The sequence below is a fragment of the Buceros rhinoceros genome, unplaced genomic scaffold (assembly GCF_000710305.1).
Source record: "Buceros rhinoceros silvestris isolate BGI_N320 unplaced genomic scaffold, ASM71030v1 scaffold9674, whole genome shotgun sequence".
NCBI lineage: Eukaryota > Metazoa > Chordata > Aves > Bucerotiformes > Bucerotidae > Buceros > Buceros rhinoceros.
The window spans coordinates 29,019-56,778 of record NW_010407638.1 but is presented as its reverse complement, the minus strand read 5'-3'; the positions used below and the strand labels follow the sequence as shown (position 1 = coordinate 56,778).

The 27,760-nt window shown below is 37.5% G+C and overlaps 1 protein-coding gene across 1 annotated transcript in view; it reads right to left on the bottom strand.

Moving 5' to 3' along the window:
* Positions 1 to 7,475: 7,475 nt before the first annotated feature.
* The window catches only part of POC1B (POC1 centriolar protein B), a 40,991-nt gene continuing 20,706 nt past the window's right edge, over positions 7,476 to 27,760 (bottom strand). The window contains exons 9-10 of the mRNA XM_010134550.1: positions 8,776 to 8,958; positions 7,476 to 7,580 (exon numbers count right to left, since the gene is read on the bottom strand). Of these exons, the coding sequence (XP_010132852.1) occupies positions 7,476 to 7,580; positions 8,776 to 8,958 (288 nt within the window). The remainder of the gene's footprint in view (positions 7,581 to 8,775; positions 8,959 to 27,760) is intronic.

Here is a 27,760-nt window from a genome sequence, read left to right as displayed (position 1 = left end):
AAAAAAAACCAAACTGAAAAACTGGGTGTGTCATAGATAACATTGATGGTCTACCTTACATATAGTTTTGTAAATGACTCCTTATATGGAGTCATTTGAAAAATGGGTCCTCGGGCATTTCAGTCTGTTTTTTCACAATGAGTGCTGCAGGCTCAGCTTTGTCACCCTACAATGTACACAAATGTAAAAGAATGGTGAGATGCTGGGTGAGGATAGAGCAATTTTATGGTATCCGTAATTTTTTTCATTCTGAGTAACATTTTTTGCATATTACAGATAGTTTCATATTCCTCCCTGTTCCTCCCAAATGAAAACAGACAGAAAAATATGGATGTCTCTACCAATACTCAGATCATGTAACAAGGGCATAACTCTCTCACTTTGAAATTACTAGCTTGAGCATTTAGAGAACAGAAAGAAATGTGGAAAACACATACACAACTTGGAAGAGCTGAATAGATGAGAGCATTTTTCTTTATAAAAGGAAAAAAGACAAAACGAGGGCTATTTCCTCTTTAATGGTTTTGAATGATATTGGAAACCTCTCTCATTCTAGCGTCTCTTCCAAAGGAGTACCTATAAGGCTGTACGATAAGGTCTGCAATCAAATTGGGGACTTAGTCTTGCATACTCTTCGTCTACCTAAGTGCCAGAGCCAGAAGTGGGAGGCTCTAATTCATATAGCTGCAAAATAAACAGCAAAGTACCCATTTAAACTAAGCAGAAGCTCAGGTTATAATGGCTATGTTTGTTTTCCGTGTACCTTTGAAAGAAAACAGCCACAGCTGCTATTCAAATTTTCTTTCTTTGCCTCCCAGTTATGTGAATACAGTGCACAAGATTAAGACATTTTCAGCATGTAACTTCAATCATGTGAGAAGTCCCACTGATTTCAGCCAGCGACTTCCTATTGAGTCAGCAAAGTACTTATTCCTGTGTGTGATTTTTAAGATGACTAATCCCCCTGGCTGTGTCTGCACTGCCGGGTAGGTACATTAGGCAGGATGTCCTGCGGCCCCGGCCCCCCAGCATACGCCCTGGCTGCATCCTGGCTCTGGGCTGGGACAAGATGGGAGTGACCACAAGCTCCTTTATGTTGTGCTTTCGTTTGGAAAGAAAACCCTGTGCCCAGAGCCAGCAAGTGCAGTGTACTTTGTGAGAGTCTGCAGCCGGGGTGATTGAGAGGACGGCTGGAGGGGCACCTCCTCTGCTGCATGGGCAAAAGCCCAACTTTGTGCTCATTGTTACCCACATGCTGAAACTCGTTGGTAACTTGGAGTGGCACTATATCAGCCCTGGCTCAAACGAGGCTGTCACAACTTCTCTAATGAACCTCTCACAGTCTTTCAATAATGCAGCTATTTATAGGCTAGGTCTATACTGAATAGATTGCTGAAGCTGCACAAAAGCTCGCAGTGTTTCAGCAATGAAGCTGTAGAGAGACATCAGTGCAGTCCAAAACCACTCAATATGGCTACATACAATCAAATATTATAATCTACTGTGCTTTGCCTGATTACACTCGCTGCTTAACTGAGAAGTTAATGGCATCTTCTTATATTTATAAAATTTTCTTAGAAGTGGAAGCTGGTCTTGAGAAGGACAAGAATTTTCAAGTCCTGCGGAATAAGAGCTAAACTTTGCTTTTGCTCACATCAATTTTAGGTGTAGCATCATTTAATTTTTACAGAATACCCCCAGTAATCAGTGCAGAATTTGGACATAGTCAGAAACCGTCACCAACCATCTTATCTTTCTCTTTCAAGTTGCTCTTTTCAGGCTCTAGCAAACATTCTGGTTCTTGTTCTCCCAGCATGTATCAGGGAGAAAATATTAGGGAAAAAAATGATTTAAAACTGTTCAACAAGTTCTCTCACGAGGAAGAATTGCTGCTGGGAGTGTTCTGTCCTTTTCACCACCCAAGCACATTGCGTCCTAAACGTTTATTTTTGAGATGTGTGAGATGAAGGTAACACAAAGCAGCAAGACACTTTACACATGGCTCACCTGTATCTTTCTTAGAAGAGAACAGAGAAAGGATTTTACTGCTTTGACAGCCTTCTGTCTCTGTGGCACTTGTTCTTGAAGTCCTAATAAACAGCAGACTGCTGCAGACATGCTTTGCTTATGAATCTTCCGAATCTTCTCCTGAATCTTACAAGAGACTTGACATTCCATACAGGTGTTGGAATAAGCACTATAGGCCTTTGACTTACACCACTGTGGCCAGAAAAGACTTCAGTGACACCCTCCAGCACTGGAGCAGTTCCTGCTCCTTTCTCTTTGTCCTAAGGTTTTATCTCTCTAAAAGGTGCAGGGATTTCCTCTGGGGATTCAGAGGAGGAAAAAACTTGAGACAGAGGTAATATTTCATACAATGCGAAGCACAAAAGGATGAAAAAGATAGCTAATGGTTGTCTTGTCTTCTGGCAATTGCTTCCTCTTTAGCAGCTTTGAAGAGAAGTTGTGTCCCTCCATTTCATCCATGACTGTAAGGGCCAGTCCATGAAGGGACTTACAAACCTAACTACTACTCTGAGTTGCAGAATCCTATATTTAGATGACATCGAGACCCTCAGCGTTTCTTCTCAGCCCAATCCTGCCTCTGCAAGTGCACTGAGCCTTCTGATGCTCAGGTAGGTGTGGGAAAATCCTGTGACCCCAGTCACCAGCAGACTCAGTATACCCCTGTTAATGCCAAAGCTCCAGAGGGATTCCTGAACTGGTCTGTTCGTGCACTGGGCTAGAGTAGTGCTGCTTCCCAGACAGCTCAGTTTTACATTCAGCCCTCCTCAGGTGAGAGAGAGTGATTTCTGAAGGATGAGGTTAGGTTAGGCACAGGTATCCAAACCAAAGTCCCTGCTCCAGTGGAGGACTTGTATGAGTAGCCCTTCTAGGCTACTTTCCCAGAGATCCTCGGAATCAAACTATTAAACTGTCAAACAGCAAAAACCCTGTCAAAAACTCTGACACATCCAGACTTTTTTCCCCACTTTTATTAATTTTTGCTTCTGAAGACAGGGAAAATGAAGCAAGGCAAGGTGAAGACCTTAACCTGATTGTGTAGCTTCGTGGCAGAAAACATGCTAGTGAGAATAAACAGCTTTTCCGCTTTAAGTTGCATTTACAAATACTCTGGTGGTACCTTACCTAGAACTGCTGACTCTCTTACAAAAGAAATACTTTAGAAGGGACGAAACTTTTTGTATAAGGTTACTCAGAGCTCACCAATAAAGTTCTTCAATACCAATACATAATCAGAGAACTTATTTTCATATTATTAAGACATTTAAGTACAATACTGTTATAAATGTGTTGTGTAACAAGTAATAATTACAGCTTATTGCTCGCTGACTAGTTTAGAAGATTTTTTTTCTCATGTATTTAAAATTTCTGGTGAAATTGGTGAGGAATGTACTCAGCACATCCTGTTAGCTGAGTCAATTGAAATTGCACCTGTTCTTGGATGCAAGTCATAAAAAACGCAACCCATATACATTGTAAAGAAAAGGACTTGTATGCACTTTTTCCAATTAACATCTGCCTTTTGGCAAGTCATTAGCCTATTTTCTCACAAAGAAATGGCTTCAATTGTATTTTGCATCCGAAGCGTGCAAAAGTCCCTGAGGGGGCACTCTGACAAAAACATACTGTTCCTGGATCCAGTGTGAACATACATATTCATTAATTGTTTGGGGCAAAGAGTACAGAACTTCTGATTTTTACAAGTCTTACAAGGTAAACAGGTTACATAAAGCTATGTCCCTGGAAATACATTCACATCCCAGCTACCACTGTTTAGTAGAAAACTCATGAGTGGTTTTGTAATGTGATATGGCAAGGAAAATAGTTCAGCCACGCTGTAATAAAACTTCTAGGAAGGAAAAAAACCCTGTTTACCTTAAAAATAGTACAGCACATTGAGTTATTCATTTAAATAAATACATGTGGGAAGTTGTATTTCTCAAATCCCTCATGCTGCAGGGATCTGTTCAGGCCATTCTAAAATGGCAAGGACTATCTATTCTACCATGATTTCTCCAGCTAGATTAGTTTAATCAAAATTTGAAATTACGTTTCTTGCCATAAAGATAATGAAACAATAAATTGTTCCATTCTTACACGTGTAGAAGCAAGAAACATCAATCCCCCAAAGCATGAAGGAGTTGTTCAAATACATTCACCTCCAGGAATTGGTTTTCCAAAATTGTAAGTTTATAAAAAACATGTCAGCAGTAGCAAAAAGTAAATACTGAAGATTTTTGAACAATATAGTGGTGTGTTTAAAAAAAAAAAAATGCGGAAAAGAAACAACCTCCAAAAATACAAAAGAGAAACCCCAGAATACAGTTTGAGTTGTCAGGTTGGCCCATAAAGCACAACGGGTTACTGGCATGAACTGACATCTCAGCCTGATTTTGCCCTGGTGTTTGAAAAACTTTATGTTCAGATCTAAAAAAAAAGTGAAGTGCTTTAAGGTCCAGTGTTGCAACATTTAGCCATTTGGTGTCTGCCCCCACCTTGATAATTAGGAACATCTAAATGTGCTCCCAAAGGAAGTGCACATTGCCATCCAAAATGAAAAACTGAGAAGGGCATTTTTGTTTCAAAACGGCTGCAGAGGCATGTCCAGTAAGTCGCTGAGCTACTACTGCATAACACTTTGATCCTTCAGGAATTTGAAGCTGGGTTGCCCCAGAGCCAGTCTCCCAGAGCTGCCGGCAGGAGATGTTACTCCTGCTGCCACCTTCTCTCTCTCCCCAGCAAACCTTGGGGATCTACTGCATGTCATTCAGACATCGGTGTTACTTTTTTTAGTAAGTGAGACATTTTTGCAGTAGCTGGCCTGGATGCTAGAAGCAGTCTTTTTCCAGCAGGGTGGCCTATTTACTATCAGAGGGATCACCTAGCTTGAGGAAACCTGGACTGCATCAGGTACGTGGTTCAGCTTGTTTAGAACAAGTATGGATTTTCAGCAATTCACTGCAGTCTGCAATACAGATATATTTTCATAATCATTTAAAGACCTGTGCAATTACTTTTTTTTGCAGGTGCAAAAGCACAACTAAGACTAAACAGCAGTCATTTTTCTCTAGCTCTATTAGATGATTAATTCCAAATAGTCAAGTCACCAGTTCGTGCCAGAGCACAAACCCTAGAGTAAATGCTTCTAAGAGTTCATCCAGCCTCTTCAGGTGCTTTTAAAGGAAATTTTTTCTATTCCATAGCTTTATTTGAAATTATATGGATCAAGAAAAAGACACAAGTAGCCCACATCAATGTTCCTTTAAAAGAACCATCCTGTTAGCTGTTTGTGGTTGTGTTTTAGGAGAGACATCACGGCTTGAGGAAAACACCTCCATCGTGTTCTCAACCAATCACCTCTCGTTGGACAGACATGCCATGTGGCATGCACATTGAGTTTCAGTACCCACAGACCAACTGACAGAATGACGAGAACATATCTTGATTTGGAAATGTTATGTTAGTTCACAAGATTCACACACAGCAAAGGAATAAACTGGATTAAGTATGAAATGCCCCCGATCATAGGTAGTGAAAAGGAAGGATTAGTGATAGGAGCTAAGGCAGAAAGGAAAATTTCAGCAGAGGTTTTATTGAAAAATACAGAAGTAAAAGAAATTTCCAAAACTTGTAGATAAATAATCCTGAAAAGCTGAACAATAGCAACAAAAATCTGCAGATTTAAAACATATATGTATAGTCTGCTCAAAGAAAACGGGAAAAAAGCAAAATATTTCCATAGCTACATGGTTTTGTGTCTTTTAACGGAGCCAAGAAAAGGTAAAGACCACAAGAGTATTTGCAAATGCATAAAGCAGAGCACATCTGACCTAGAAGACAGTATTTACATAACTATGTGTTATATAGCATTACAAACAGTTGCATAATCAAAGGTCAGGCTGTTTGCATTGCAATATGTAAGACCGTTCTTTCACAAAAAATCTGTGGCTAGGGTGTTTCATAGTAAGATTTGCATCTAAAATTTTCATAAGAGACTGCTGCTTCACAATAAACAGTACTAATTAAGACTGAGCTGAAAATAGGTAGTACTTGTCGGTAAAGTTCAGAGTTTACCAAGCAAGTGAGGTGATGCTTAGCTATCTGAATGATTGTGATTACTATGAGAGAAAATGAAAAGTTATAAAACCCAAAATGGACTGCTCATTGTTTTGGCTTGAACCACAACAGTATTTGCACATACATATGTGCAAGTACAAGCTTCTCATATGAGCTTCTATACTTAAGCTGAACTCCACTGATGTTAATGAGGTTCAGCCTGGGAAATGGGCTTTATCCACTGACAGCTGCAGAATCGGATTGAAACGCTCTTGCCATTTCAGGTGTCTTATTTTTCAACATACAAAATGTGAAGTTGCAGATATGGATGACTACCTCGTCTTGACGGTGGATTTACAACAGGTGTTCTGCAATTGCCATTTAAAAAAAAATAGGTAGACATAAAGAAGCATAGATGTTGTCTATTAAAAAACAAGACCTGCAATCATCTTTCCAAAAATTGCATTTTTATTAAAAAAATCCCCAAAATCATTGTACATTGCAAAATCTTTTCTGATTTATGGCTTCATTCATAGCACATTAACCAATGGGGGACATTCGTAGCATGCAAAGGATGAGCACCTGTGGAAGTCCATGGAGGAGGAGAATCTTTTGTATTTATGATATAGGTTTTGCATCATTTTGTCTTTGGTTCAAATGTATTCTTCAGAAGAACAAAGCCGATCTTTACTTTTCTAAATAGGAAAAATGAATTTTGATGGGGATGAGACAAGCAGAAGTGCTCGACTGCATCAGTCTCACAGCTGAATTCACGTAAATGCAAAGTTTAAGTGACTTTCATATTTGCAACTAAAAGTTTTTACATCTTCTTGCAATCATCACTAAAATGTTTAGAAGATACAGAGTCACTGTCACTACTTTTTGGTAAAATATTTGAGAGTGTGTAAGGCACAAAGAAAACCTCTGGCATTTTGAGAGTTAGGGTTAATTACGTCTTATTTAATTTAGATGCTTGAGTAATGTAGCCTTAGCAGAAAGAGCATTATTTTCTCAAACTTTACCTGAGTTAAAAACCCTGCATGGTGCACTTCCATAATAATTGCTATTCATCTAAAAATACGAAGTTTGTTGCTTAATCGTATTCAAAGAAATAAAAGTCCTGTAAAGTTCAATGGGAATGATTTTAGATAATAGGCGTTTTGGCTGGGCTGTGCTTTGTTAAATAAATAACCAGAATATCTGCTTGCTACCAGTGTTTAAAATATGTTGCCCATTTTTTTCCCCTCAGCTTTTATTACACTGAGTAACTGACTTGTTAGAAAATGAGGAGGGTTTTTTGCTAATAACAAAATTCAGTGAAGTAAGATTTATTATTTCCTTATGAATATATTTCCTTGTGAAACATATTCATCAGTACAGTTTGTTTTCATATTTTACTCTTCCTGTCTTCCCTGAAGTAACATTTTTTGCTGATTTTCTAAGCATTCCTTCAATTTGTCTTCAGTCAAAGTTAGACGTTGTTCCAGGATTGAAATAGTCTGCAGGAAGAGAACACTAATTTCAATTTGTTTTCATATTATACACACAGTATTATAAAAGAGTGCAACAGAGTAATGTAAGAAGAAAGATTTCAATTTAACAGAAAAAATATATTCTAAGATGGCTTTTCCTCGGCTATTCCACTATGTACAACTGTATTTAAAAATAATGGCTTTGTCTCTATGGAGACTGTCTAAAGGTTTAAAATTGTTTTCACAAAATATTTTCTCAGAGAGAAATATATACATGCAGATATAAATTACTCTGAAATATTATGCAAAAGTTGCATCCATATTTCAATAGTAAACCAGCCATCACTGTTGATCTCAAATGATGTCTTCCAAAAACCTAAAAGAAGGCATTCCCCCAAAAAGGAAGCATAAAAAAAAATACTATTAAAAGCCATTCTCCAAGAGAATCATCAGAAAAGGCAGGTTTCTGGACACAGGCTGGCCGTTTCTTTTTAATCTAATTTACTACACAAATAATTTTCAACAGGTGACTTGACTCTGTACTTCCCCAAACTCATTCCTTGAGTTAACATATACATTGCAAAAGAATGCAGAAAATATCCCCCCAAATCCTTAGCCACTCCCTTTAGATTTGATTTATGTTAATATATTACAGAGTTGTATCTTAAAACATAGCTTGGCTAAGTAAGTATTGAGCATTCGCAAACAAGTGACTCAGAGTCATTGACTGAGACTAGTATTTGTGCAGTTTCACTGACACTAGGAATTACTCCGCTGCTCAGATTGCCACCTAAGCCAACACCTTGGACACCAAGTTTGAAAAGGGCTTTAATGGTACATTGCCAAATTACTTTGTTCATTCCCTGCTAATGCATGACTGTTCAAGCTGGAATCTGAGAATGTCTGCTAAACAACTGGCTTCTAGCAAATCTTTGCTAGATCTCACTACTGAAAAAATAGTGACCTTCTTTCTCCAGAGTTAAAAATACAACAATAACCTTTGCGATTATGTGGCAGGAAGCTTTCACTTTTGCAAACACAATACGTGCAATCAATATTTGCTGAAAGGAATAAAACAAAACTGTCACTTGACTAGTCAACTATTCAAAACAACCCCATAAACCTTAATATTCTGATTTATAAACACAGCTTCTGGTTTTATTTGCTGATTGACAGCATTATCATTTTCCACTGCGAGTGTTATCTGTTATTGCATACTTACTAGAGTTAAAATATCCAGCTGCTCCACGATTTGCTCCAAAGCGTTACCCAGGGAGGGGGCGATGCCTGTGTGCTTGTCCACATCATGAACAGCTGATTCGCTCTTATTGTCTGAGTTCCTTTTTGAACTCGTCACCAAGACTGAAGCAGGACGATATTGCAGATCTTCACTGCTGGCATCATCCTTGAACACAGAAACACCATTTTTGAAGATTCAGTTGCCTTTGTCTTCATTTAATTGGAGCCATACAAGAAGACAGGTTGAAAAGCCTAGCTTTTAATTTTGAAAAAAATCTATTTACACATACATGCACACACACAAGGGCCTTCAGATCTGCGTCTCGTGCCAGGTCCAGTTCAAAACACTTCAATTCATTTTGACCTAAGACAGAATTTCAATTATGATGGATGAGGCAGTAACAGAAATTTCAGCAGTCTTTAGGTATGTGTTACAGGTATATATGACTGCGGAACCACATGCTGTACTACTAGAGCTTGAATTAAAGCTCGAATAAATGCTATTGCTCAATGGAGTTTTCTTCAAAAAGATAGCTCTAGCTCACAAAGGAATTAAATCCCAGCAGTCATACAGATGACAAATCCATATGTCTAGATGATCCCACAAGTTCCTTCCAACCTCATACCATGAAACCTTTGTTTAATATGAATTAACCTCCTCTTTCAGAATTAAAAAAAAACAGGTAGATTTCAGTAGTTTACTCCATGAGAAACTTTTTGATTCCTTCAGAAACTGGGAGAAGGAAATAACAGAAAAGACCCACAAAATGCAAAGAGGGAAATAATCTTGATGTATAAACACTGCTCCAGGGTAGTGAGAAAGCACGATCTTCCCAATCACTTCTGGTTTTGTTTGTGCCTTGAAGTTCTTAACGGCACCTTTGAGTCAGAAAAGTTTAAATCATCACTAATTCATTAGAGGGTCCTTCATAACACCTTTACCTGATTTATTAATGGCTTTTTGAGATTTCTTTGAGAACTTCTTACACTTTCAGATAACTTTAGTTTATTTTTACACTAAAACAAACTGAGGTAGTCAAGTTTTATTATCTCTAATTATATTACCGATATCCACAACATTTACAAAATAAAACATTTAAATGGTTACAATTTAACTGCTTCTCTGAAATGTATCAAGAGCTGATAAAAATATCCATTAGTTATGCAAAGGGAAAATTTTAGTCCTATCTGATATATGTAAAATACACAATATTTACAATTTACCCAAAATATATTTATATTTCAAATTTTCAGATTTTCAAAACAGAGAGTCTTAAAACCACTGTCGGCCATTAATAACAAAATCTCCTAAGTTTATAAAATAATCTTGTAAATCGCTAGGCAGAATTACTGGCAAAGCTTTACAAGATTACCTAGGCAGGCTGATAAGTTTCTGTCAAGAATGATTTGTGTGTGGTTGACCCCATCTTTGAATCAGGTATGATCAGACTGTGGTGGATGAAATACTACCACTATGATAATGTCATGATTTTAAATATAAGTAATATTTAATCACATCACAATATTATCAGGAACTTTTTCTGCTGCGTTATCCACAATACTACTCCTGTGTCTTCTAGGCCATCCGGCACAGTCCTGACTGACTATCATGCTCTGATGGTTGCTGATTCTTCAAAGTCTTTTCTTCCATGAGTGCTGTGGTTGTGCCATCTACACCAATGACGTAGGCAAGAGACAAGTTGTGTCCACCATCTGTCTGGAAGGGCTCTTCTTTTTACTACCAAAGCCCAAAAGAAAACCAAAAATGCCACATATACAGAGTCAGTAGAAGACCATGGGTCACACAAGGGGAATGGCTGAAAGCAGAGATTGTGGTAGGGTGAGAAGGTTTCCTATCACAGGAAGAGGAAGGCAAAGAAGAAAGTCTCACCACCCTCTCTGGGTTAAAAGCCCCATTGTACAGTTAAGTTCTGCAAGGACAGGTCTTAGCCCCCAAGCAAGAACCCATGAAGTGCAGAGCGTGGGGTTGATAGGAATAGGGAGAGATACCCATGCATATGCTCCAGACCTTTACTTAGAACACTACAAAACCCATGGAACCCTTTCCCAAGTCTTGATAGTATCATGGTATTTGGTGATACGCCATTTTCACTGATTTCATTATGATGAAAGAAACAGATAAATCAGTTAGGAGATTTCAGCCCTCTTTTCCGTGCTTGGGGACTGATTTATGCAAATGAACTAAGCACATCAAATAATAAATGTCTGATGCAACTAATACTGAAATCCATTGGTGATCTGTATTGATACTGGGATGTGTCAAAAACATAAAAGTGTGCTAGACATCAAACTACAGATTTCAAACATCAAACATCCAAGGCTGTTTTACAGAATGTCCTAATGGTGACTTTTGCATTGGACTACAGAGAACTGGCCTTCTCAGGCTAAGGCTATTTAAACTCATGGCTCATAACACAATGCTTTGTTTAGGCAGGCTGTTGCCTTTGAAAGGCATGAAACTGTGGAAGAAAGGGTAGTCTCTCCAGCCATGCTGTTTGAGTTTTTCCACTGGTCAACAGAAAGCAGCTTCAGTTCAGTGGCTAGGATGCTCAGTCAGGAGCAGGTAAGCCCTGCTCCCTTGAGAGGGTTTGTATTTTATATATAAGGGGATAAAATGAATAAAAAAGAAGAAGAAAGAGAAAGGATTGGAACCCAGAATTTCCCCACTCCTGACTAGATGATTTAATTACATGTTTCTCTCCAGTACCATGAATTTCAATTTCTTCTCAATATGAAAAATCTTGTGATGTCAACTCAAGTTATCCCAAAGAATTGTATGTTATGGAGGAGACACTTATTAGTACAAAACAAACATAAATGGTTTGATTTTTGGACAAGATAGGCAGAAAATACATTTCCCATTTAATATGACTTTGCTTTAGCTCCTTGCTTTGAGGCGTTAGAAGTCCTCAAAAGAAAGCATTCCGAACATCATGGAATATTATGGCTCACAATTTATCCCATGTACTTTTAGATGAGGATGAAGTACATAGGATTATTGCATCTTAAGACTGTCCATATCTTCCCTTTGCAGAATTTTATTATATGATTATTAATCCAATCCTAGAAGAGTTCAGACACACTGGGTTATTTCTGACTTTGTAAGTTATATCTGAGGTCTTTGGGAAACAGGATTAATGAAAGTTTTTGGCACACTTACTAAATCACAAGATGGAGACAGTCTCAAATGCTGATTAACACAGAAAAGATTAAGCTCAATTTGGCATTCAAATGTTAAAGGAAAAATATTGCCACACATTACAGAATTCCCGTCTTACAACCAATCACACTATGAAGAACATCCCTGAATTGAACTACGGGAGACTATGTTGGAATAGTCTTCTTAATGTGATTTCTGTAGAAAGATAGCAAGACTACAGAACCTTGCTTCTATTGAAAACCTTGACCGCTTGCCCAGAAGCTTCCCAACCTCAACCAGGATTAGCTAAATTTGACAAAGAGGTAGAGGGCTCACTGATTAAGTTGCAACAAATTTCAGGAAAATTGGAGGCAGAGTAGATGGGATATGTTGCAGGAAAGACACGTAGAACTCAAGCATTATATATTCCGCATGGCAGCAGGAAACCTGCCCAATTGTCACATGCCTCATGAAATGCAGGCAGTGGATGAGAGAGTTTAAAAGTGCCAGTGAAAAACAGCCAGTTGGTGCAGGAACAATTTGTAAAGTTTATGCAATTATTCTTTGTAGACACCTCTTTGTGTCCTCTGAAAATCTGGGTAACTTTTGGTGATTTTAATAAAACCTAATGAAAAGGTAGAGGTCTCAAAAGTAAATAAGTTCCTAAAACCCTCAGGAAACCATTTTCCAGTTTCCCACCTGAGGTTAATGCAGCTCTACAAGCTCCCACTCCTTAGTTCCAAACAGGAATAAGGACGTGAGTTCCAGAAGTGCCAGGCTGGGACCCATGCCCTCCCAACACCAGTATCAATAAGCTCATTGGAAATAAACCTAGCACAGTTTGTCTAATGTTACCAAAGCTACTTGTATTAATGTTCTGAGATGCACATTCATTTTCTTGCCGTTTGAATGATGTAAGTAATTAAACAACACAGCCAAAACAGAGGTAACTGTAAACTTCAACTGATACTCTCTGACCTTGCTTAAAGGCATTTTGCTTTGCAAGTTCAGTGTCCTATGGAAAATATATTAATTCTCAAGTACTTAAAAATAATGAGTAGATTTAATATTCATTGGCACTTGAATTAAAAATTTGCTGTCTGTGATTTGAAGTATTAGGATGGAAAATTAAATTAATGGAGCAGGAGAGAAAAACAATCTGAGGTTATTAGACATTGACAAGTTCTTCGGAAAACAGTTCTGCTCTGAGGCTAGTGTTTCTCAGTTTCTTTTCAAAAAAGCCTGCTGTACTTCAGACTGAAAATAAAGTAGACTTTCAGTTTAAGCATCCACAAAGTGATTACAAATTTTGCTATTAAACGCAACCTAAATAGATTCTTTCCACCCAAGGAGAAAAGGTGTCAATTCAGGTAAACAAAGAAAATGCCAAACTACTGAAAATCTCATCAATTTTTTCTTACAGTAAAATAAAAAAAAATATTTCAATGTATCAGTCAAATAGGCTGTGAAAAATGCTTTGTAGCTTAGTAAATTGCCATCAACATTGCCAAGTTAGAGCTCTGGAAAATACTTCTCTAAGACGTATGGGGACAACAAGACATTAAATTGCTTAAATAAATAAGGCAAAGGCCATGATGTTTGTCAGATCTGAAAGGATCAAATTCAGATAAGCAAATAATTGAACTTTCAAAATTAGTAACAGAGAAATGAAATGAGAGAGATTTGAATTTCCAACTTAATCTAAGTTCTGCCAGAATGGTTGTTATTTTTATCATCTTCTGCTTGTAGAGACTTTTAAGTGTTTTCAGACATCAAGCATGCTGCTATAGCCTGCTTTATATTTTAACCTTTTATATAGGTGTCTGCTTTATATTTTAACCTTTCCTAGTATCTAAATTTACAATTTTCCCCAGCTCCACGAAGGGTCCAGAACTGCTGAAATCTAAAACGCAGCACTCAAATGCCAAAACCTTGTTATAAAGGAGCGACACTAGACTCAGTAGATTTACTGTACTTTTGGATACCTATCAGTGCATGTCAACCACTCTCATTCAGGGTAGTCTCTTATAAATAAATAATTTTAAAAGAAACTCTTTCTACCCAACAGCCTATTTTACATAAAATGTTTCAGGAACTAGATGTTCCCTTTCCTTCAGATTAGTCCCTTTCTAAAATACCTTACCAGTTTGTAAAAACCAATTCTACATGTTGCAAGCAATGTAGTAAAAACACCTCGTAATTCAAAAAACCAAACTATTCTGAAAGACTTCAGAGCTATAGCTTATTTCGAGGGAATAGATTTGAATAAGGCAATCAATTTTAAATTATTACTTCTGAGCAAAGCTAAAAAGAAAATTGAAATGTGCACAGTGTTTCCATTCACAGCCCATTAGTGATAGAATGGACTCACATTTGGGCAGCTTCATGTGAGTTACAGATAAGGATGAGAAGGAACAGATTTAATTAATCAATAGGAAGCTATTACTATGACATTACCAAGAGGATGTTCAGTAGAAAATTAAATTTAGCTTATAAATGATGTCACAAACAGCCAACCATAATTGCTCATCTTTGTCTTCTGTCAAGCAACACAGCCGAAACTCTGTGGGTGGTACTTAATCGATTTGTGAAAAATCCTTACACATAGCCTTATCACCTCTGCCTATTTCCAAATACGTTTTCCCAGGAAACATTCACAGATCAGATAGAAACAAACACTGCATTCCTGTCTCCCTTCGCTTCATCATGTATAAGAATAGAATCTGAGTAAAATACATCCATATATAAAGACGCCTGAGCAGTTTTATTTATAGAGGAGAAAAATTCCCTCAAGAAAAAAATATGAAAAAATACAAGTCTGTCACTCAATTGAAAATCACAAGTCTTCAATCTTTAAGAGCTTTGATTTCAGAAAATATAGAAAAACAGCTTCCAAATGAATATCTTAATGATCTCATAATTAAGAGGGGCTTATATGAAGAAGTGACATTGGTGAGCTTCCTAATGAATCACAAAAATTGGCATAGTCTGCTTTTTAAAAATAATCCTTTAGATTTTGAACACATGGTACATTTGCCTATTAATACTAAAACATTTCTGGTACTGTGATTAAAACAACTACAAACATTTAGTCATAAGTACAGCATTAAGCTCCAACAGTCCAAAGAGCAAAGGCATTACACAGCAGTCTCCCACCTTAGCAGACCTTGATTTCCTGAGTTATTTTGCTTTTATCCTGGTTATTTGAAATCATGGGGAGTTTCTCAGGAGAAGTAACAGTACTTGTTATCGCTGATTTTCCTTCATCTTGTGAACCTACCCTCAAATTAAAATGGTTCACTATGGATACGCCAAATTGAACTGTTCTGGAGATGGTTTTTTATTTGTTGGGTTTTTTTTTTTCGTAGGCTATAATTATTTACAGATCTCTTCTATTGCTTTGAAATTATTTTTTTCAGTCAACAAGCGATCCACATAAAACAGAGCTCTCTGATTTATTTGGCTGACATTATATTAAATCCCAATCTGTTTTATCAGTTTCTACTGCAGGAAACTTTCCTGTAGTTTCAGCTGATGACAGGGTTCTTCATTTCCTCTCCTCTTGCATGCACATGATTCAGCACAGCAAAAACCTGCCGTGTGCCAAACAGCAACTTTCTGCCCCTTGCTATCTTATGAGGTAGTTCTGGTGTAATTTATTTGCAAACTTAAATCAAAGTTTTGCATTTAAGCAGTAAAATACAGATAAACTATGCAGCGCATCTACCAAGTATTTCTAGCTTGAGCAGACCTCTTTCAACAAAAGAAAAACAACTCGTAACGCAGATTTTCACACTTAATTTTTCTAAGTCTTTCATGGCTTCTTACACATCTCATTTTTTTCTGGCTCTTAAAAGAATGTCCAAGCTAAAATGAAAAACTGCAAGCACTTAAGCGCACCTCATCCCATCTGACAAGGAAATATTTGCTCTCCTCCTCTCTGGCACAGGTATCATCAGTGAATTTAGCACACCCTTCAGTTTAGAACCCGACCATGAGTAGCAGTATTAGGATACACATTCAGAGCCAGCAAACCAAGTCAGACTATCAGACTGTATTCCTTAGCAAAACAGGCATTTTCACCTAAAATGGAGCAGCACTTTCTTAAGTCTTGAAAACAACAAATTCAGCCTGAAGCTAAATGAGTTTATAGAGGTCACAAGATCCCTGAACAGTACAATGAAAACTAGTTGCTTACTTGTTGTTAAGGGTTTTTTAAAAAATCAGTATGAAATTAACTGAAATCCTGATGCACTTACAGCTATGGTCTGATTAATCAGATTTATTTATTTCTATCAGGATTATAGCTATGTTAAATCTAGCATTGCTGCAGTGGCATGAAATAATAAAATCTTCTGTTCACAGGCACATCTTAAGATAACCAAGACAGATAGTTTTATGTAAAGGAATCATATCATACTTTACAAGCGTTCTTTCACACATATAATGAGAAACTGGCTACACAGTTTTGTTATGCCAGCTTGTCCCAGGTTGCTGCTGATGGTCTGAGAAAACACTGTAAAACAGTGCTCATCCAATGCACTGAGCACTTTGAAATTCTAGGTGTACAGAATCTAGTACAGAACCAAAAAAATTCCATATTCCATTCATGTCAAGGGAACACAGAAAAAGAACAAAAAAATAAGCCTTGCTTTCTCCGAGAGATGTAAAAATTAATTATATTTCCCCAGTAAAAAACTCATAGAAGTCCACAAGTATAAGTGCATCCAGTTAGAAACAAATAATATTTATGAAATATTTTTCTAAATTCTTAGATCATCAGTAATACCTACGCTTTACTTAAAACCAGATAAAAATTAAATTTTTTTAGTTTGCTCATTTATGTTAATTTCTAATATAAACAGTTTCCTGTACAGGCAGAGTCCACAAAAACTGAATAGCTATGCTCTCTTCCCACTGGATTTAGAGAAATCCTTAAAATGAAATACAGTACCTAAATACAGTAGCTGTACAGCTTGTAAAGGAAGAAAAAACCCCACAGCCCCCTCAAACATGCTCTAACCAAACCACTACATTTTTAAGCATTTAGAGAAAATTCAGGATTTCCCCTCACAAAAAAAAAGAATACTGCTGGAAAGTTAATGAATAAAAAAATATCATGAACATCCCACACAGACTAGACAGAAATCATTAGAGGTCCAATTTAGAAAGGTGAGAATTTCCCTCCCCGGAAGTCAATTCTAAATATAACAGTTCAGGAAGACCATATTCAAACACTTTCATAAATTATAAACATATTTGCACCACAGGAACTAAAAATAACAATATGTACTTTATGTAATAAAGGTAAAGGAAGGTAATAACTCATCTTAAATATACCTTCAGCTTCAGCAAAAAGGTGTGTAAAGCTGAGGACAGATAACATGAAACTATAGAAACATTCCCACTATTCTCAATTACAAAATCAAGTAGCCAATTTTAATTTAGGCAAATTACTTTGGACTGCATGTGTGCACATCCAAGGGAACATCTTATAGCTAAAATCAACACTAAAGTTTCAAGTGATGACTTCTTTTTACCCATACAGAGTACCAATCAAACTTGTATTAAATACTCTGCTTGAACTTCTTATCCATACTAGGGCAGGGAAATGTTGAAGGAGGGCAGGAGGAACACTTGTAAAGGAAAATGGAAACATAATGAAATAGATACTAGAAATTAAATAATGAGAGCAAATGAATAACCGTATATGGACAAGGCTGCCTTTCTAATACTATAAATAAAATATACTGCTATATTTGATACTACAAATACCACAAATCCAGTGCAAACAAATTTAAAAACATAGGACTTTCCTCACACACGGGCAAACTCCCGATACTCCAAGTAACAGATTGTGGAGGTTCACAGAGGGCATCAAATACATGGAGATAGGGAGGCAGGACTACCTCAGAGTGTGAGAGCACAACATCCTCACCAGGAACATACCTACTCACAGGACTAAAAGCCATTCTTCTGGAATGCCTGTTCATGACTTTTTTCTGTCCTCTTCCCCCTGCTTAAGAAACTCACTGAAAGTCTGCTTTAGACCAACAGGTAGCTAAATAAGTCTAACTAAACTTTACAAAGAAACAAGAGCTGGTAACAGCATCATTTATTGTGCAGAGTCTTAAAATACATATGCGAGCTAGCACTTCATCTATCTCATTCAAATAGCTGGCAAAGTCACCTCGTTTATTCACCAGTATTGTTCAATATAAATTTACAATGATGAGATTGTTCAGAAAATCCAAAGGAATTTCTCATTCTTGACAGCATGTTTACTCCTAGGAAAACCAAACCAAAGCTATTTTTCTTAAGTTTAATTTTTCAAACTGAATTTACACTATGCGACTGATATCTCTTAGATAAGTGTCTCATCCTTAACCTGTTGGGGCAAAACTAATCTTGATCAAGTTATGCTGAATGGAAATGACAAAAGCTAAAGGAACACACTTCTGTCTTAAACTCTACCTCTCACTAGGAATGGACTAAAAAATTACTGAAGACAATATTCTCAAAAGACAAACTATGTCAGGACAAAGATTGAAGGGTGAGTAACCTCCTCCTAAACAATGCAGAAAGCTGAGAACTGCAGTCCCAATGCCCAGTTTCCACAGACCAGGGGGGTCTGGTTCTTCACTAGAGTGGGAGGTTGCTGCAAAGAAGAACCAGTGTAGAGCTGTCTATGCTGCAGAGCCTCCCTTCATGCATGTACACATACTGCATAAGCAGAGCCCCCTGCTGTAAAAGGAGAACTCAAGATCTTTTTGCCAGCCCATACAAAAATAAATACTCGCGTACATATTTCACTTCTAATACCATGTCCAGTTTAAACCTCTCACTCCAAGAAGGACCCTGAGGTGCTGGAGCACATCCAAAGAAGGGCAACAAAGCTGGTGAAAGGTCTAAAGGACAAGTTTTATGAGGAACAGCTTAGGGAACTGGGGTTGTTCAGTCTAGATAAAAGGAGACTGAGGGGAGACCCCATCACTTTATACAACTACCTAAAAGGAAGTTTTAGTAAGGTGGGGGTCGGTCTCTTCTCCCAAGCAATAGGACAAGAGGAAATGGCCTCAAGTTGCACCAAATGAGGTGAAAGTGTTATCAAGCATTGGAACAGGCTGCCCAGGGACATGGTTGAGTCACCATCCCTGGAAATATTTAAAAGATGTGGCACTTTGTAACACAGTTTAGCAGAGGATTTGGCTGGGCTAGGTTAACCATCAGACTCAAGGAGCTTAAAGGTCTTTTCCAACCAAAATTATTCTATGATTTTATATCTAACACACAATCCCCTTTCAAAGTTGTAGGCAAAGCCAACAGAAGCTCATTTCTGTTGGCACAGCTGCACCTGTACCAGTGTGGTCAGGATAACAGTATCCAGAGCTATGACATGAATTTTTTTTCGTACTTCATAACAACATAACTCATGTCAACAAAACTTTGTTGCATAGACAAACCCAACTTGCCTCCTCCATTAGGGGATGCTAGGCGGGACAGGGTGTCCACACAAAGATGTCACAGAGAAGTCTTCTCTTGTTAGCTGAGAGGTCACAGCTTTGACTTCCCTTCAGAACAGGGGTAACAAGAGGAGGGTATACCACTTGACCGGGTGGCTGTTGACAGCACTGTTGGGCTTTTACTCCTACTTCTATAGAGCAAACAATTCCCTTCAATTCCAGTTATTTCCAAAAAAATATCAAGAAGTAAAAAGCATTAGAAACTAAAGTTAACAATCCAGCATAGTAGAGTCCAAAGTTAAATCCAACAAGGCCAGCACAATTGCTTGAAGACTTTGCCAAAGACCCAAATCCTATGGGTGAGCGGGGGAGCCAAGTATTTCACAACTTGGAAATACAGCCAGGAAAAATATATTTTACTATGTAATTGAGGAACACTGTTCCTCAGCATTTGACCAAGGCTTTTATTAAGAAAATGTTATACCTATAATGGATGACAAAGAAAGGTTAAAATATTTGATGTCTTTGTCAAACAATAGTGTCACAGAAACTCCCCTAAGGATTAAATGAAGCATCAAAAGTTTCCTTGAAAAGTCAAATTCACATGCTTTTGTTAGGTTTCATTTAATACCTGGAGAAAGAAGCAAAAGCCTACACTGAGCTATTTCTGTGCCCAGTGTTAGTAATACATGGAAAGTTTGGATAAGCTGTCCAGTTTGTCCAGTTGAAAACAATACTCAGTGCTGCTGAGCTTAGTACAGAGGTGGGATTTTCAAAAACGGCTTAGCAGCACTAGCATAACTTTGCACTTAAGTCAGTTGAATTTTACAATTTACTGTGATAGGAATCAAATCAGGGAACTGCAGAAATTGATAAATTTGGGAATTGCATACAAATATCCAAGAAATATTGACATTGGTCTGACATGCCTGTTATATTCTTGAAAAATCATTAATTTTAATTAGTGTTCTGGTACAAACTTCTCAAAACACTCACATTGTTCAGCACCGGTTAAAATGCTAAATGTGTTGGCAAATAAGATTAGTAGGTAGGTAGGTAGGTTCTCCTTGTCTGTATTAAAAAAGGAATTCAACAACCATAAAAACTACAGTTAAAGCATTAAGGTTGCCAATAATAGCTTTATTTTGAAATGCTTCACAATTTTCTCCCACTGTTGGGTTGTGGCAGTTGGAACTTTGAGGAAACCAAAATAAACATTTCACTGTTCTGCAGTTCTGCCAGTTCATTAAAATCAGAATTCAATTAAAAAACCCAAAAAACCAAAGCTATCTCTCTGTGAAAAGCCAAGAAAGTGGGTTTCATTGCTCAAGCAATTCATTAGCTACCAGGCTCTAAAGATTGATCTTCTCCCTATTTGACATTTGATATTTGCATTTTAGGCAATTTCTGCCTACCTAAGTGACAAAAATTAACAAACCATTGGAGGTGACTAACTGTCAGCATGGGATAAATGGCAACACCGGTCTGACTGAATTTGGGTGGTTGGGGGCAGGGGCGAGGGTAGCTAACTCAGTGAGTTACAATGCCAAGAATATTTGTTATTCTTAAATTTCACAGGAACATACTACTAGAAGAGGTCTTGATCACTGAATCTGGTCCTCGGTACAAGGAGGAGTTTGCATCTATACCATTCTCACTGAGCAATCTCTTATTTTGGAACTGACCACATCTTCCATGGTGAGCTTCTTTTATAAATGTTAGTTTAATTTTTTGAAAAATCATATATATGGACAAAACTTAGTTTATGTAGACTATGTTCTAGCCAAGGAAAAGCATAAAACCTTTCCATTTCTGACTTCACAGACGCTCTTAATATCACAATGGTCACATATACAGTCCTGTTGACTTTTGTTAAAACAAATATGGATAAATAACAAAAGTAAACAGCTAAAATTTAGGGGTTTGTTGTCTATTTCTGCAAACAATGCTGGGAGAAAGCCCTCCTTTTTCCCAATTCTAGTGTGAGAATGTCTTATGGATCAAGATCCACTGATTTATAACATTAGCAATGTGACACGCTGGCTACTTTGCAGTCAGCTTTTCCTCCCTGCCAACCCAAAAGAAGGGGGAGGGGTGGGGGTCCAGACCGTGGTGAATCTCAAACTCCTGCCTCTCTCACCAGCAAAACGTTACAAAGTCAACAACTTGGGGAAGCTTCATGGTTCTTATCGGATTCCTTTGCCACCAAGCTCCAGAGAGGCATTTGGTGAACATAGCAGAAGGGAAGCAACCTGGTCTAGTGTCCATTACAATTCACAACTTTGTGTTCCAAATACAATCGCTGTCGTGCCTTCTTGCTTTCTTGGTACAGAAGAACTCCGCTTTACAGCTTCTGTTCTCTCTAGTGATGCTTATGTGACCAGAAAAACTGAGGTACTACAAGCAGATACACAGCTCACTAGAAACAAGACCAATGCTTACTCCTTCATTCAGCAAGGTGTAGCAACATTTGCACAGAAGGGGTTCTGAAGAACAGGCTCAGTGTGGATTCGTACATCTCTCCGTTTGAAGTAAGTAGAAAATAATAATGTAACTTCTGATATTTCAAAAAACAGTATTACATCACATCATCGCAGGGTGGTAAAAAAAATACATACACAAAGAAATATCTCCTTAGCATATAAGGATATATAAAAGACTATATACTTAATATGCATAAATAGAAAAATGTTATCTATACTTCTATGTGGGTATATACATTCGTGGATATATTTCATATATATGTGTACACACATTTACATAAAACATCTTACAAACTCTTATTATTTTAGAACAGAAATAAACTACAGCTCTGTCCCCTATAACATGCAAAGCTTTAAAACTCTCTGTGTGTGTATATACATATTAGGAAAATAACTGGAGAACACTAGGGTTTACCATTGAGGATAAATATTGAATTCCACTGGTAACAGTGAATTATTTTATTTATACATACACCCAGGTTTAAATTTGTTAAACTCCCATGCAATTCTTCTGCACAGATTCCATAATTAAATATGTTTGCTGCTATATTACTAGCACTTGTGGTATGTTAGGGATTTTTTGGCTTGTTTTGAACAGCCAAGCTTAAAACATGGATTAACATTAGTACTCTCTATGTGCTCAAAATGGGAAAAAATGACAACACAATTATATATACAAAGTGATTGCTTAACTTGCTCACCTTTCTATTGTTCTAGCATGTAAGAAGTGTCTTGGAATTATATTTGTATTAGTGACATCCAGATCAGAACCATCTCAGTGTAAACAAGTATTCAGTATCAGTTATCTTTATATAGGTCTCACAATTCAGTATATTCTGGTATAAACTGATTTCATACAAGATTCTTGAAAACAGACTGCCAGCTAACAAGAGAAATCAGTAAGTACTCCCACTGAGAGAAAGGATCTGGCATAATTTTACACATCATTGAGGACCAGAGGACACATACAGGAGAAACAGAACTTAAAATTACCTCCAAGCAAGGGAAAAGTATAAAATAAAACCTTACAGTCAGCTGTGAAACAGATTTGTTGGAAGTTAAACTACATAATTTCTGTCACTCAAGGATTATTTGTACTTTACAAATATCAGGAGCAAAAGAAGTCCTAGCTACAACATGCTTATTAGCTAGAGGTGATGAAGTGTGCTGCAGAATTTTTTTAAAGTGGTTAATGAGGTATTTTTATCTTCCATTTCAGAAGATAATAAATGCTGCAATTGCATTTCCAGCAAAATACTTTCTATTCCAACTGTAGCAAAAAAGACCGTTAAACAATTCACTCGGTACGTAAATATTTTTAAATCCTCGGTTACATATTTTGAACTCAATGGTTTTGAAATAATTTAACAAGTAAGGGAATGATGTTGATTTTTAATATATCCTGGAATAATGGAGAAATACCAGGGGAGTAAGGAAGCTGACATTCCATTGGGAGTTAGAAAGGATAAACAGGATAACTGTGTGGTCACAGGTCACAGTCAGCTTGAGAACTGTGTCAGGGAAAAACACTGAAAAGTTGACTTAGGACATAGAGAGCAAAGATTTAAGGCATAATGTCAAGCAAATCAATACAGTTTGAGAAAGAAAACTGACCTCTCTGGTGAAATATTTAGTCAAACTGTTTCTGCTAAAAGAAGGGTTTTTTAAAAAAAAATCCATAATATGCATGCTACAATTTCAGTTAGTATTTTTAAGGTTGCAATGCAGTATGAAGTCAATTATCTAACTAGTGATTCTTCAGACACAGTTAAATCAGGAGGTTACTACAGAATTATGCAGGGTTTAGTGATTCCACTGAAGTCTAGTCGTGTTTCAGTCCCATGCAAACATTACCAGTGACCTGGAAGATCAAGTTAAGAGATGACCAAAAAAGTACACTGGAAAACTACTAAAACAGTCAGGGTTACTCGGCAATCTCACTTCATTCAGCCATCCAAAAGCATCCTTATGTACACATGTAAAATCTCAGAGATGAAGATGCTCTAGAGCAATACGCTATAGAAAGTGGGGGTATTGTAAAGAATTACAATAATACAACTCAGTGAAATGATAAAATTTTTATGTGATAAGGTTATTGGGCGAAGAATTACAGTAACTTCTTTCATGTAGATATAACTAGCTGAAAGTACTGAGTGAGAGGTAGCATTGTACTGCTACACTACACTAGCAAAAACTGGAAGCGTGGACACAGAATTTCTGTCCTAAGAGATGCCTGAGAAATGAGAAAACACCTTTAAAAAATAATCATGGCTTGGAATGTTCATCTTTTCAGATAAGCCAGTAACAAACGTTCCTCACTAAGACTATGCTAAGGATAAAGTAATTAATTTCTTAAATCTCTGTATCAAGAAAGGGGTCTTAATCTATCACAAAAACACTGCAATGGTGAACTCAGATATGCACTGCAATGTCTATGCTTCAGGTATCTGATGTGCAGAGTGGAACTGGCAGCTTGGCATTCAGGTAGTACAATCTCCGTGTAGTTGAAACAGTTAAATACAGCCGTAGAACCATACTGTGAGGGGATTTAAAAAAAAAAAAAAAAAAAGGTACAGCTTTTCAGAACAGTGATGCCATGTGTCTCCAGTTACTGTTTCAGTCACACAGCTCCTGCTTTTTTCTTCTCACTCCCCCCGCCCCAATATTATTTACTGCAAAATGCATAAGGGAAATAGAATCTAGTGTTGCGCTTCCCAAAGAACACCCTAATCACTAACCACGGACTGCTTCTCACTTGCTTTCCTCTGGTGTCATATTTTAGCTTTTACTTTACAGTGCTTCAAATTCAAGCATGAAGGATGGAATTGCCTCCATTTAGCATCTGCCTTGGTTGCCTGCTGTTTAGGCTACAGCCATGCAGACACAAGGAAGCAAGCTGAATCCTCTTAAGCTAAAAAACCCCATAAACCAACAAACTGAATCCAACCCACCTACTGCCTGAACAAAAGAAAGCCATTACTACGAGTTCCTTTGCTCCTACTTTTCCCCTGCATCTAAAGAAACATGTTCAGGTGTGTCGTGCATGTTAACATATCTGCATATGTTAGAGCACCAGCACATTGGATACATGAATGTCAGTCAACCTCAGTTAGGTTACGGTCAGCACTAATCTCCTGGTAATTTTTTCCTCATTATTTCCTTTGTGCTAGTATTCATGTTTGGACAGTTGAGCAGATGAAGAGATTGACTTAGATGGAATTAACCAGACAAAAACAGTTGTTAAGTTAAAATGATCGTGAAATCATCCTTTAGCATTGTCCTACCTAATTTCTGACTCTAAAACTACTTTTGAAGAGTATACAAACCAAGATGTTTTCAGAGCTCTTCTTCATCAAACATTTACTTGATGAAAGAACATTTTGGCCCTTGGAGATGAATTTTGAAGAGTCTGAGTGTCTCGGCTGGTTTTAAGCAACCTGTGTAATTTTTGGATCTGACTTCGTGTTTCCGTTATCTCACATGAAGCAAGTAACTACCCCTCTTACAGCAAACTACATAGTAATGCAGCAAGGTTTGCAAGGACAGATGTGTTGTATTAGAGCAACTGATACATTTGGAAAACATTCAAGCAAGTTTTTAGGCAGAAAGCATCCTCTGGGTTTAGATCTTACTGTAATCTAACTGATAAATAGAATTTGCTAGCATTTGTTCAAGTACTGTCATTTAGGAAAAATAAGAAAAGATTTAAACAGTATTAAAGTGTTTGCTCTTGTAACAAACTTGCATTAACGATTTTAGATAACATATGGTTATATATTTCATTTTGTCTTCAAGGTCCTATGATACAGTTACAAGCATACTGCGCTCAACTTAAAGTCCAGTAGTATAAGAACAAACGGTAATTCAAGGGCAGTATTTTAGCTTTAGCATCTTGTTTTCTGACATGCTTCATCTGTAGCTCAGTTTTCATTATCCAACTTAAGATGAACAGAAATAAAACCTCACAACCTTCTCTAAAAGAGTCACACACTATGAACTAAACTCTCTGTTCTCAGTCACACAAAATGTGCAATCTCAGAATTAAAGTCCCGTGAATACTAAGAAATTCAAAACTTGTGCTACCGCATAAGACATATTAAAACAGGTGTTTACAGAGTAACAGAGCTACTGAATGCTAACTTCATTAACTTTCATTAAGCTAAATGACTCACAAATGGCATTTAGATCAGTAGTAAATCATCATCTAGGTCAGCAGGAAGCTCATTATAGACTGACAATCCAAGTGACAGAAACACTTTTCTACAAGTGCTATAGTAGTAATTTCCTGTGTGAAAGGCTTGCTGCTGTTCCTGCATTCCTCAGGGGACGCTTCTTCTCAGAGAATGTTACTCTTCCCCAGGAAGAGGAAGGAACCAGTTGTTATTGGATGTGTGGGCTGATAGCTGTCGGGCATTTTCTGCATGCCGCAGAATCAGCTGTGAGAACTGTGAATACAGCTTAGATTCCCAGCCAAAGCAGGGGAAAACACTGCTTGGGCAGACAAGGTCAGAGCATACATGTACAGTATCTCAGGAAGTTGAAACAGAAATAACACCTGGAACTTCCATCTCTCTAGTTCCCAGAAATGTGCTGATTTGCTAAAGGAACAATATACAGACACAGATCAACTTGAAAAGCATTCCTGAAGGATTGCATTGTTACCATGAGTTAGACCTTACACAAAGCATGATATTTCCAGTTCTAGAAGTCATCTACAGTAAGCCTGTTATCTTACAAAACAGTAACAATAGTCCAGCAATAGCATCTGCTAATAGCACCACTAAGAGTAAAGGCAACATAACTAAACAAACTGCCTTGTGAGAAAACTAAATATTGAAGCTTGATCTTGTACAGGGAGGGGGGTATAGATTTTTTTCCTGTTAGGTCTCTCTCCTGAGCTTCCTGTCCTATGGTAACTCAAGCTCCCTCCGTATGTGCTGTGACACTCTTACATGTCACCAGTAGTTAGTCTGTACCTAGTTCAGTATCAGTGGAATCAGTGCCACATCCCACTGGCTTTTTCTTCAGTGGCAGCACTAATACGTTTCCTTATTCTACTAACTGCTTTTTTCCAAACCTGGTTAAAAACAAACCCCAACAACTATTTGATTCAAAAATTAGGGAGTAGGACAGAGACAGACAAATAAACAGTAGAATCTCAAAAGGTACATTTCCTTCATAAAGCAGGCTAAAAATAGCATAGGAGATATTATATTCTTGCACTCTCTAGTGCCCAAATTCAGAATTTGGTCTCCAATGAAAACTTTACTTTCTCTCAAGCTCCAGTTCACTCAAAGAATGTAATGAAGCCTATTAAGAAACATCAAGACATGTATTATTACCTAATTATGTAGCAGCACCTCACTTTTCCTGTTCTCTGCTTGTAAACCAGCAGTTACACGCTGTGTTAGAATAGCATCACTGCAAAATGCAAAGGCCATTTGGGTCACATTCTTCTTTTATTACAAATGTTGAGTTTACCTTTATGTATCTGATCTTTAAGGGTTATTTGATGCTAGTGTTATCAAAGTATACTGCTTTTAAGATTAAGTACACAAATCTTTTTTAAACATGCCTGTGCCTGTACAGAGGCTCAAAATGCAAGTTTAGAAATTGACTGTTCAATATGCCAAATGCTTTGACCTATTGGCACTTGTGACAGAAGATGAGCCATTGTGTTCATATACACCATACCTTCCTCAGAAGGCGCTTAGCCGGGCAACAGAAAAGGCTGTCTATTACCTCATGATTGTTCCAGATAGATTAGGTGTAGTCTTTGGGAGGGGTGGGAGACTTCTTCCCTGAGAGCAGTTGAGCGTGTTTAGCTGCGGAACTGTGGGGAGAAGGCAACCTATCCTCTTT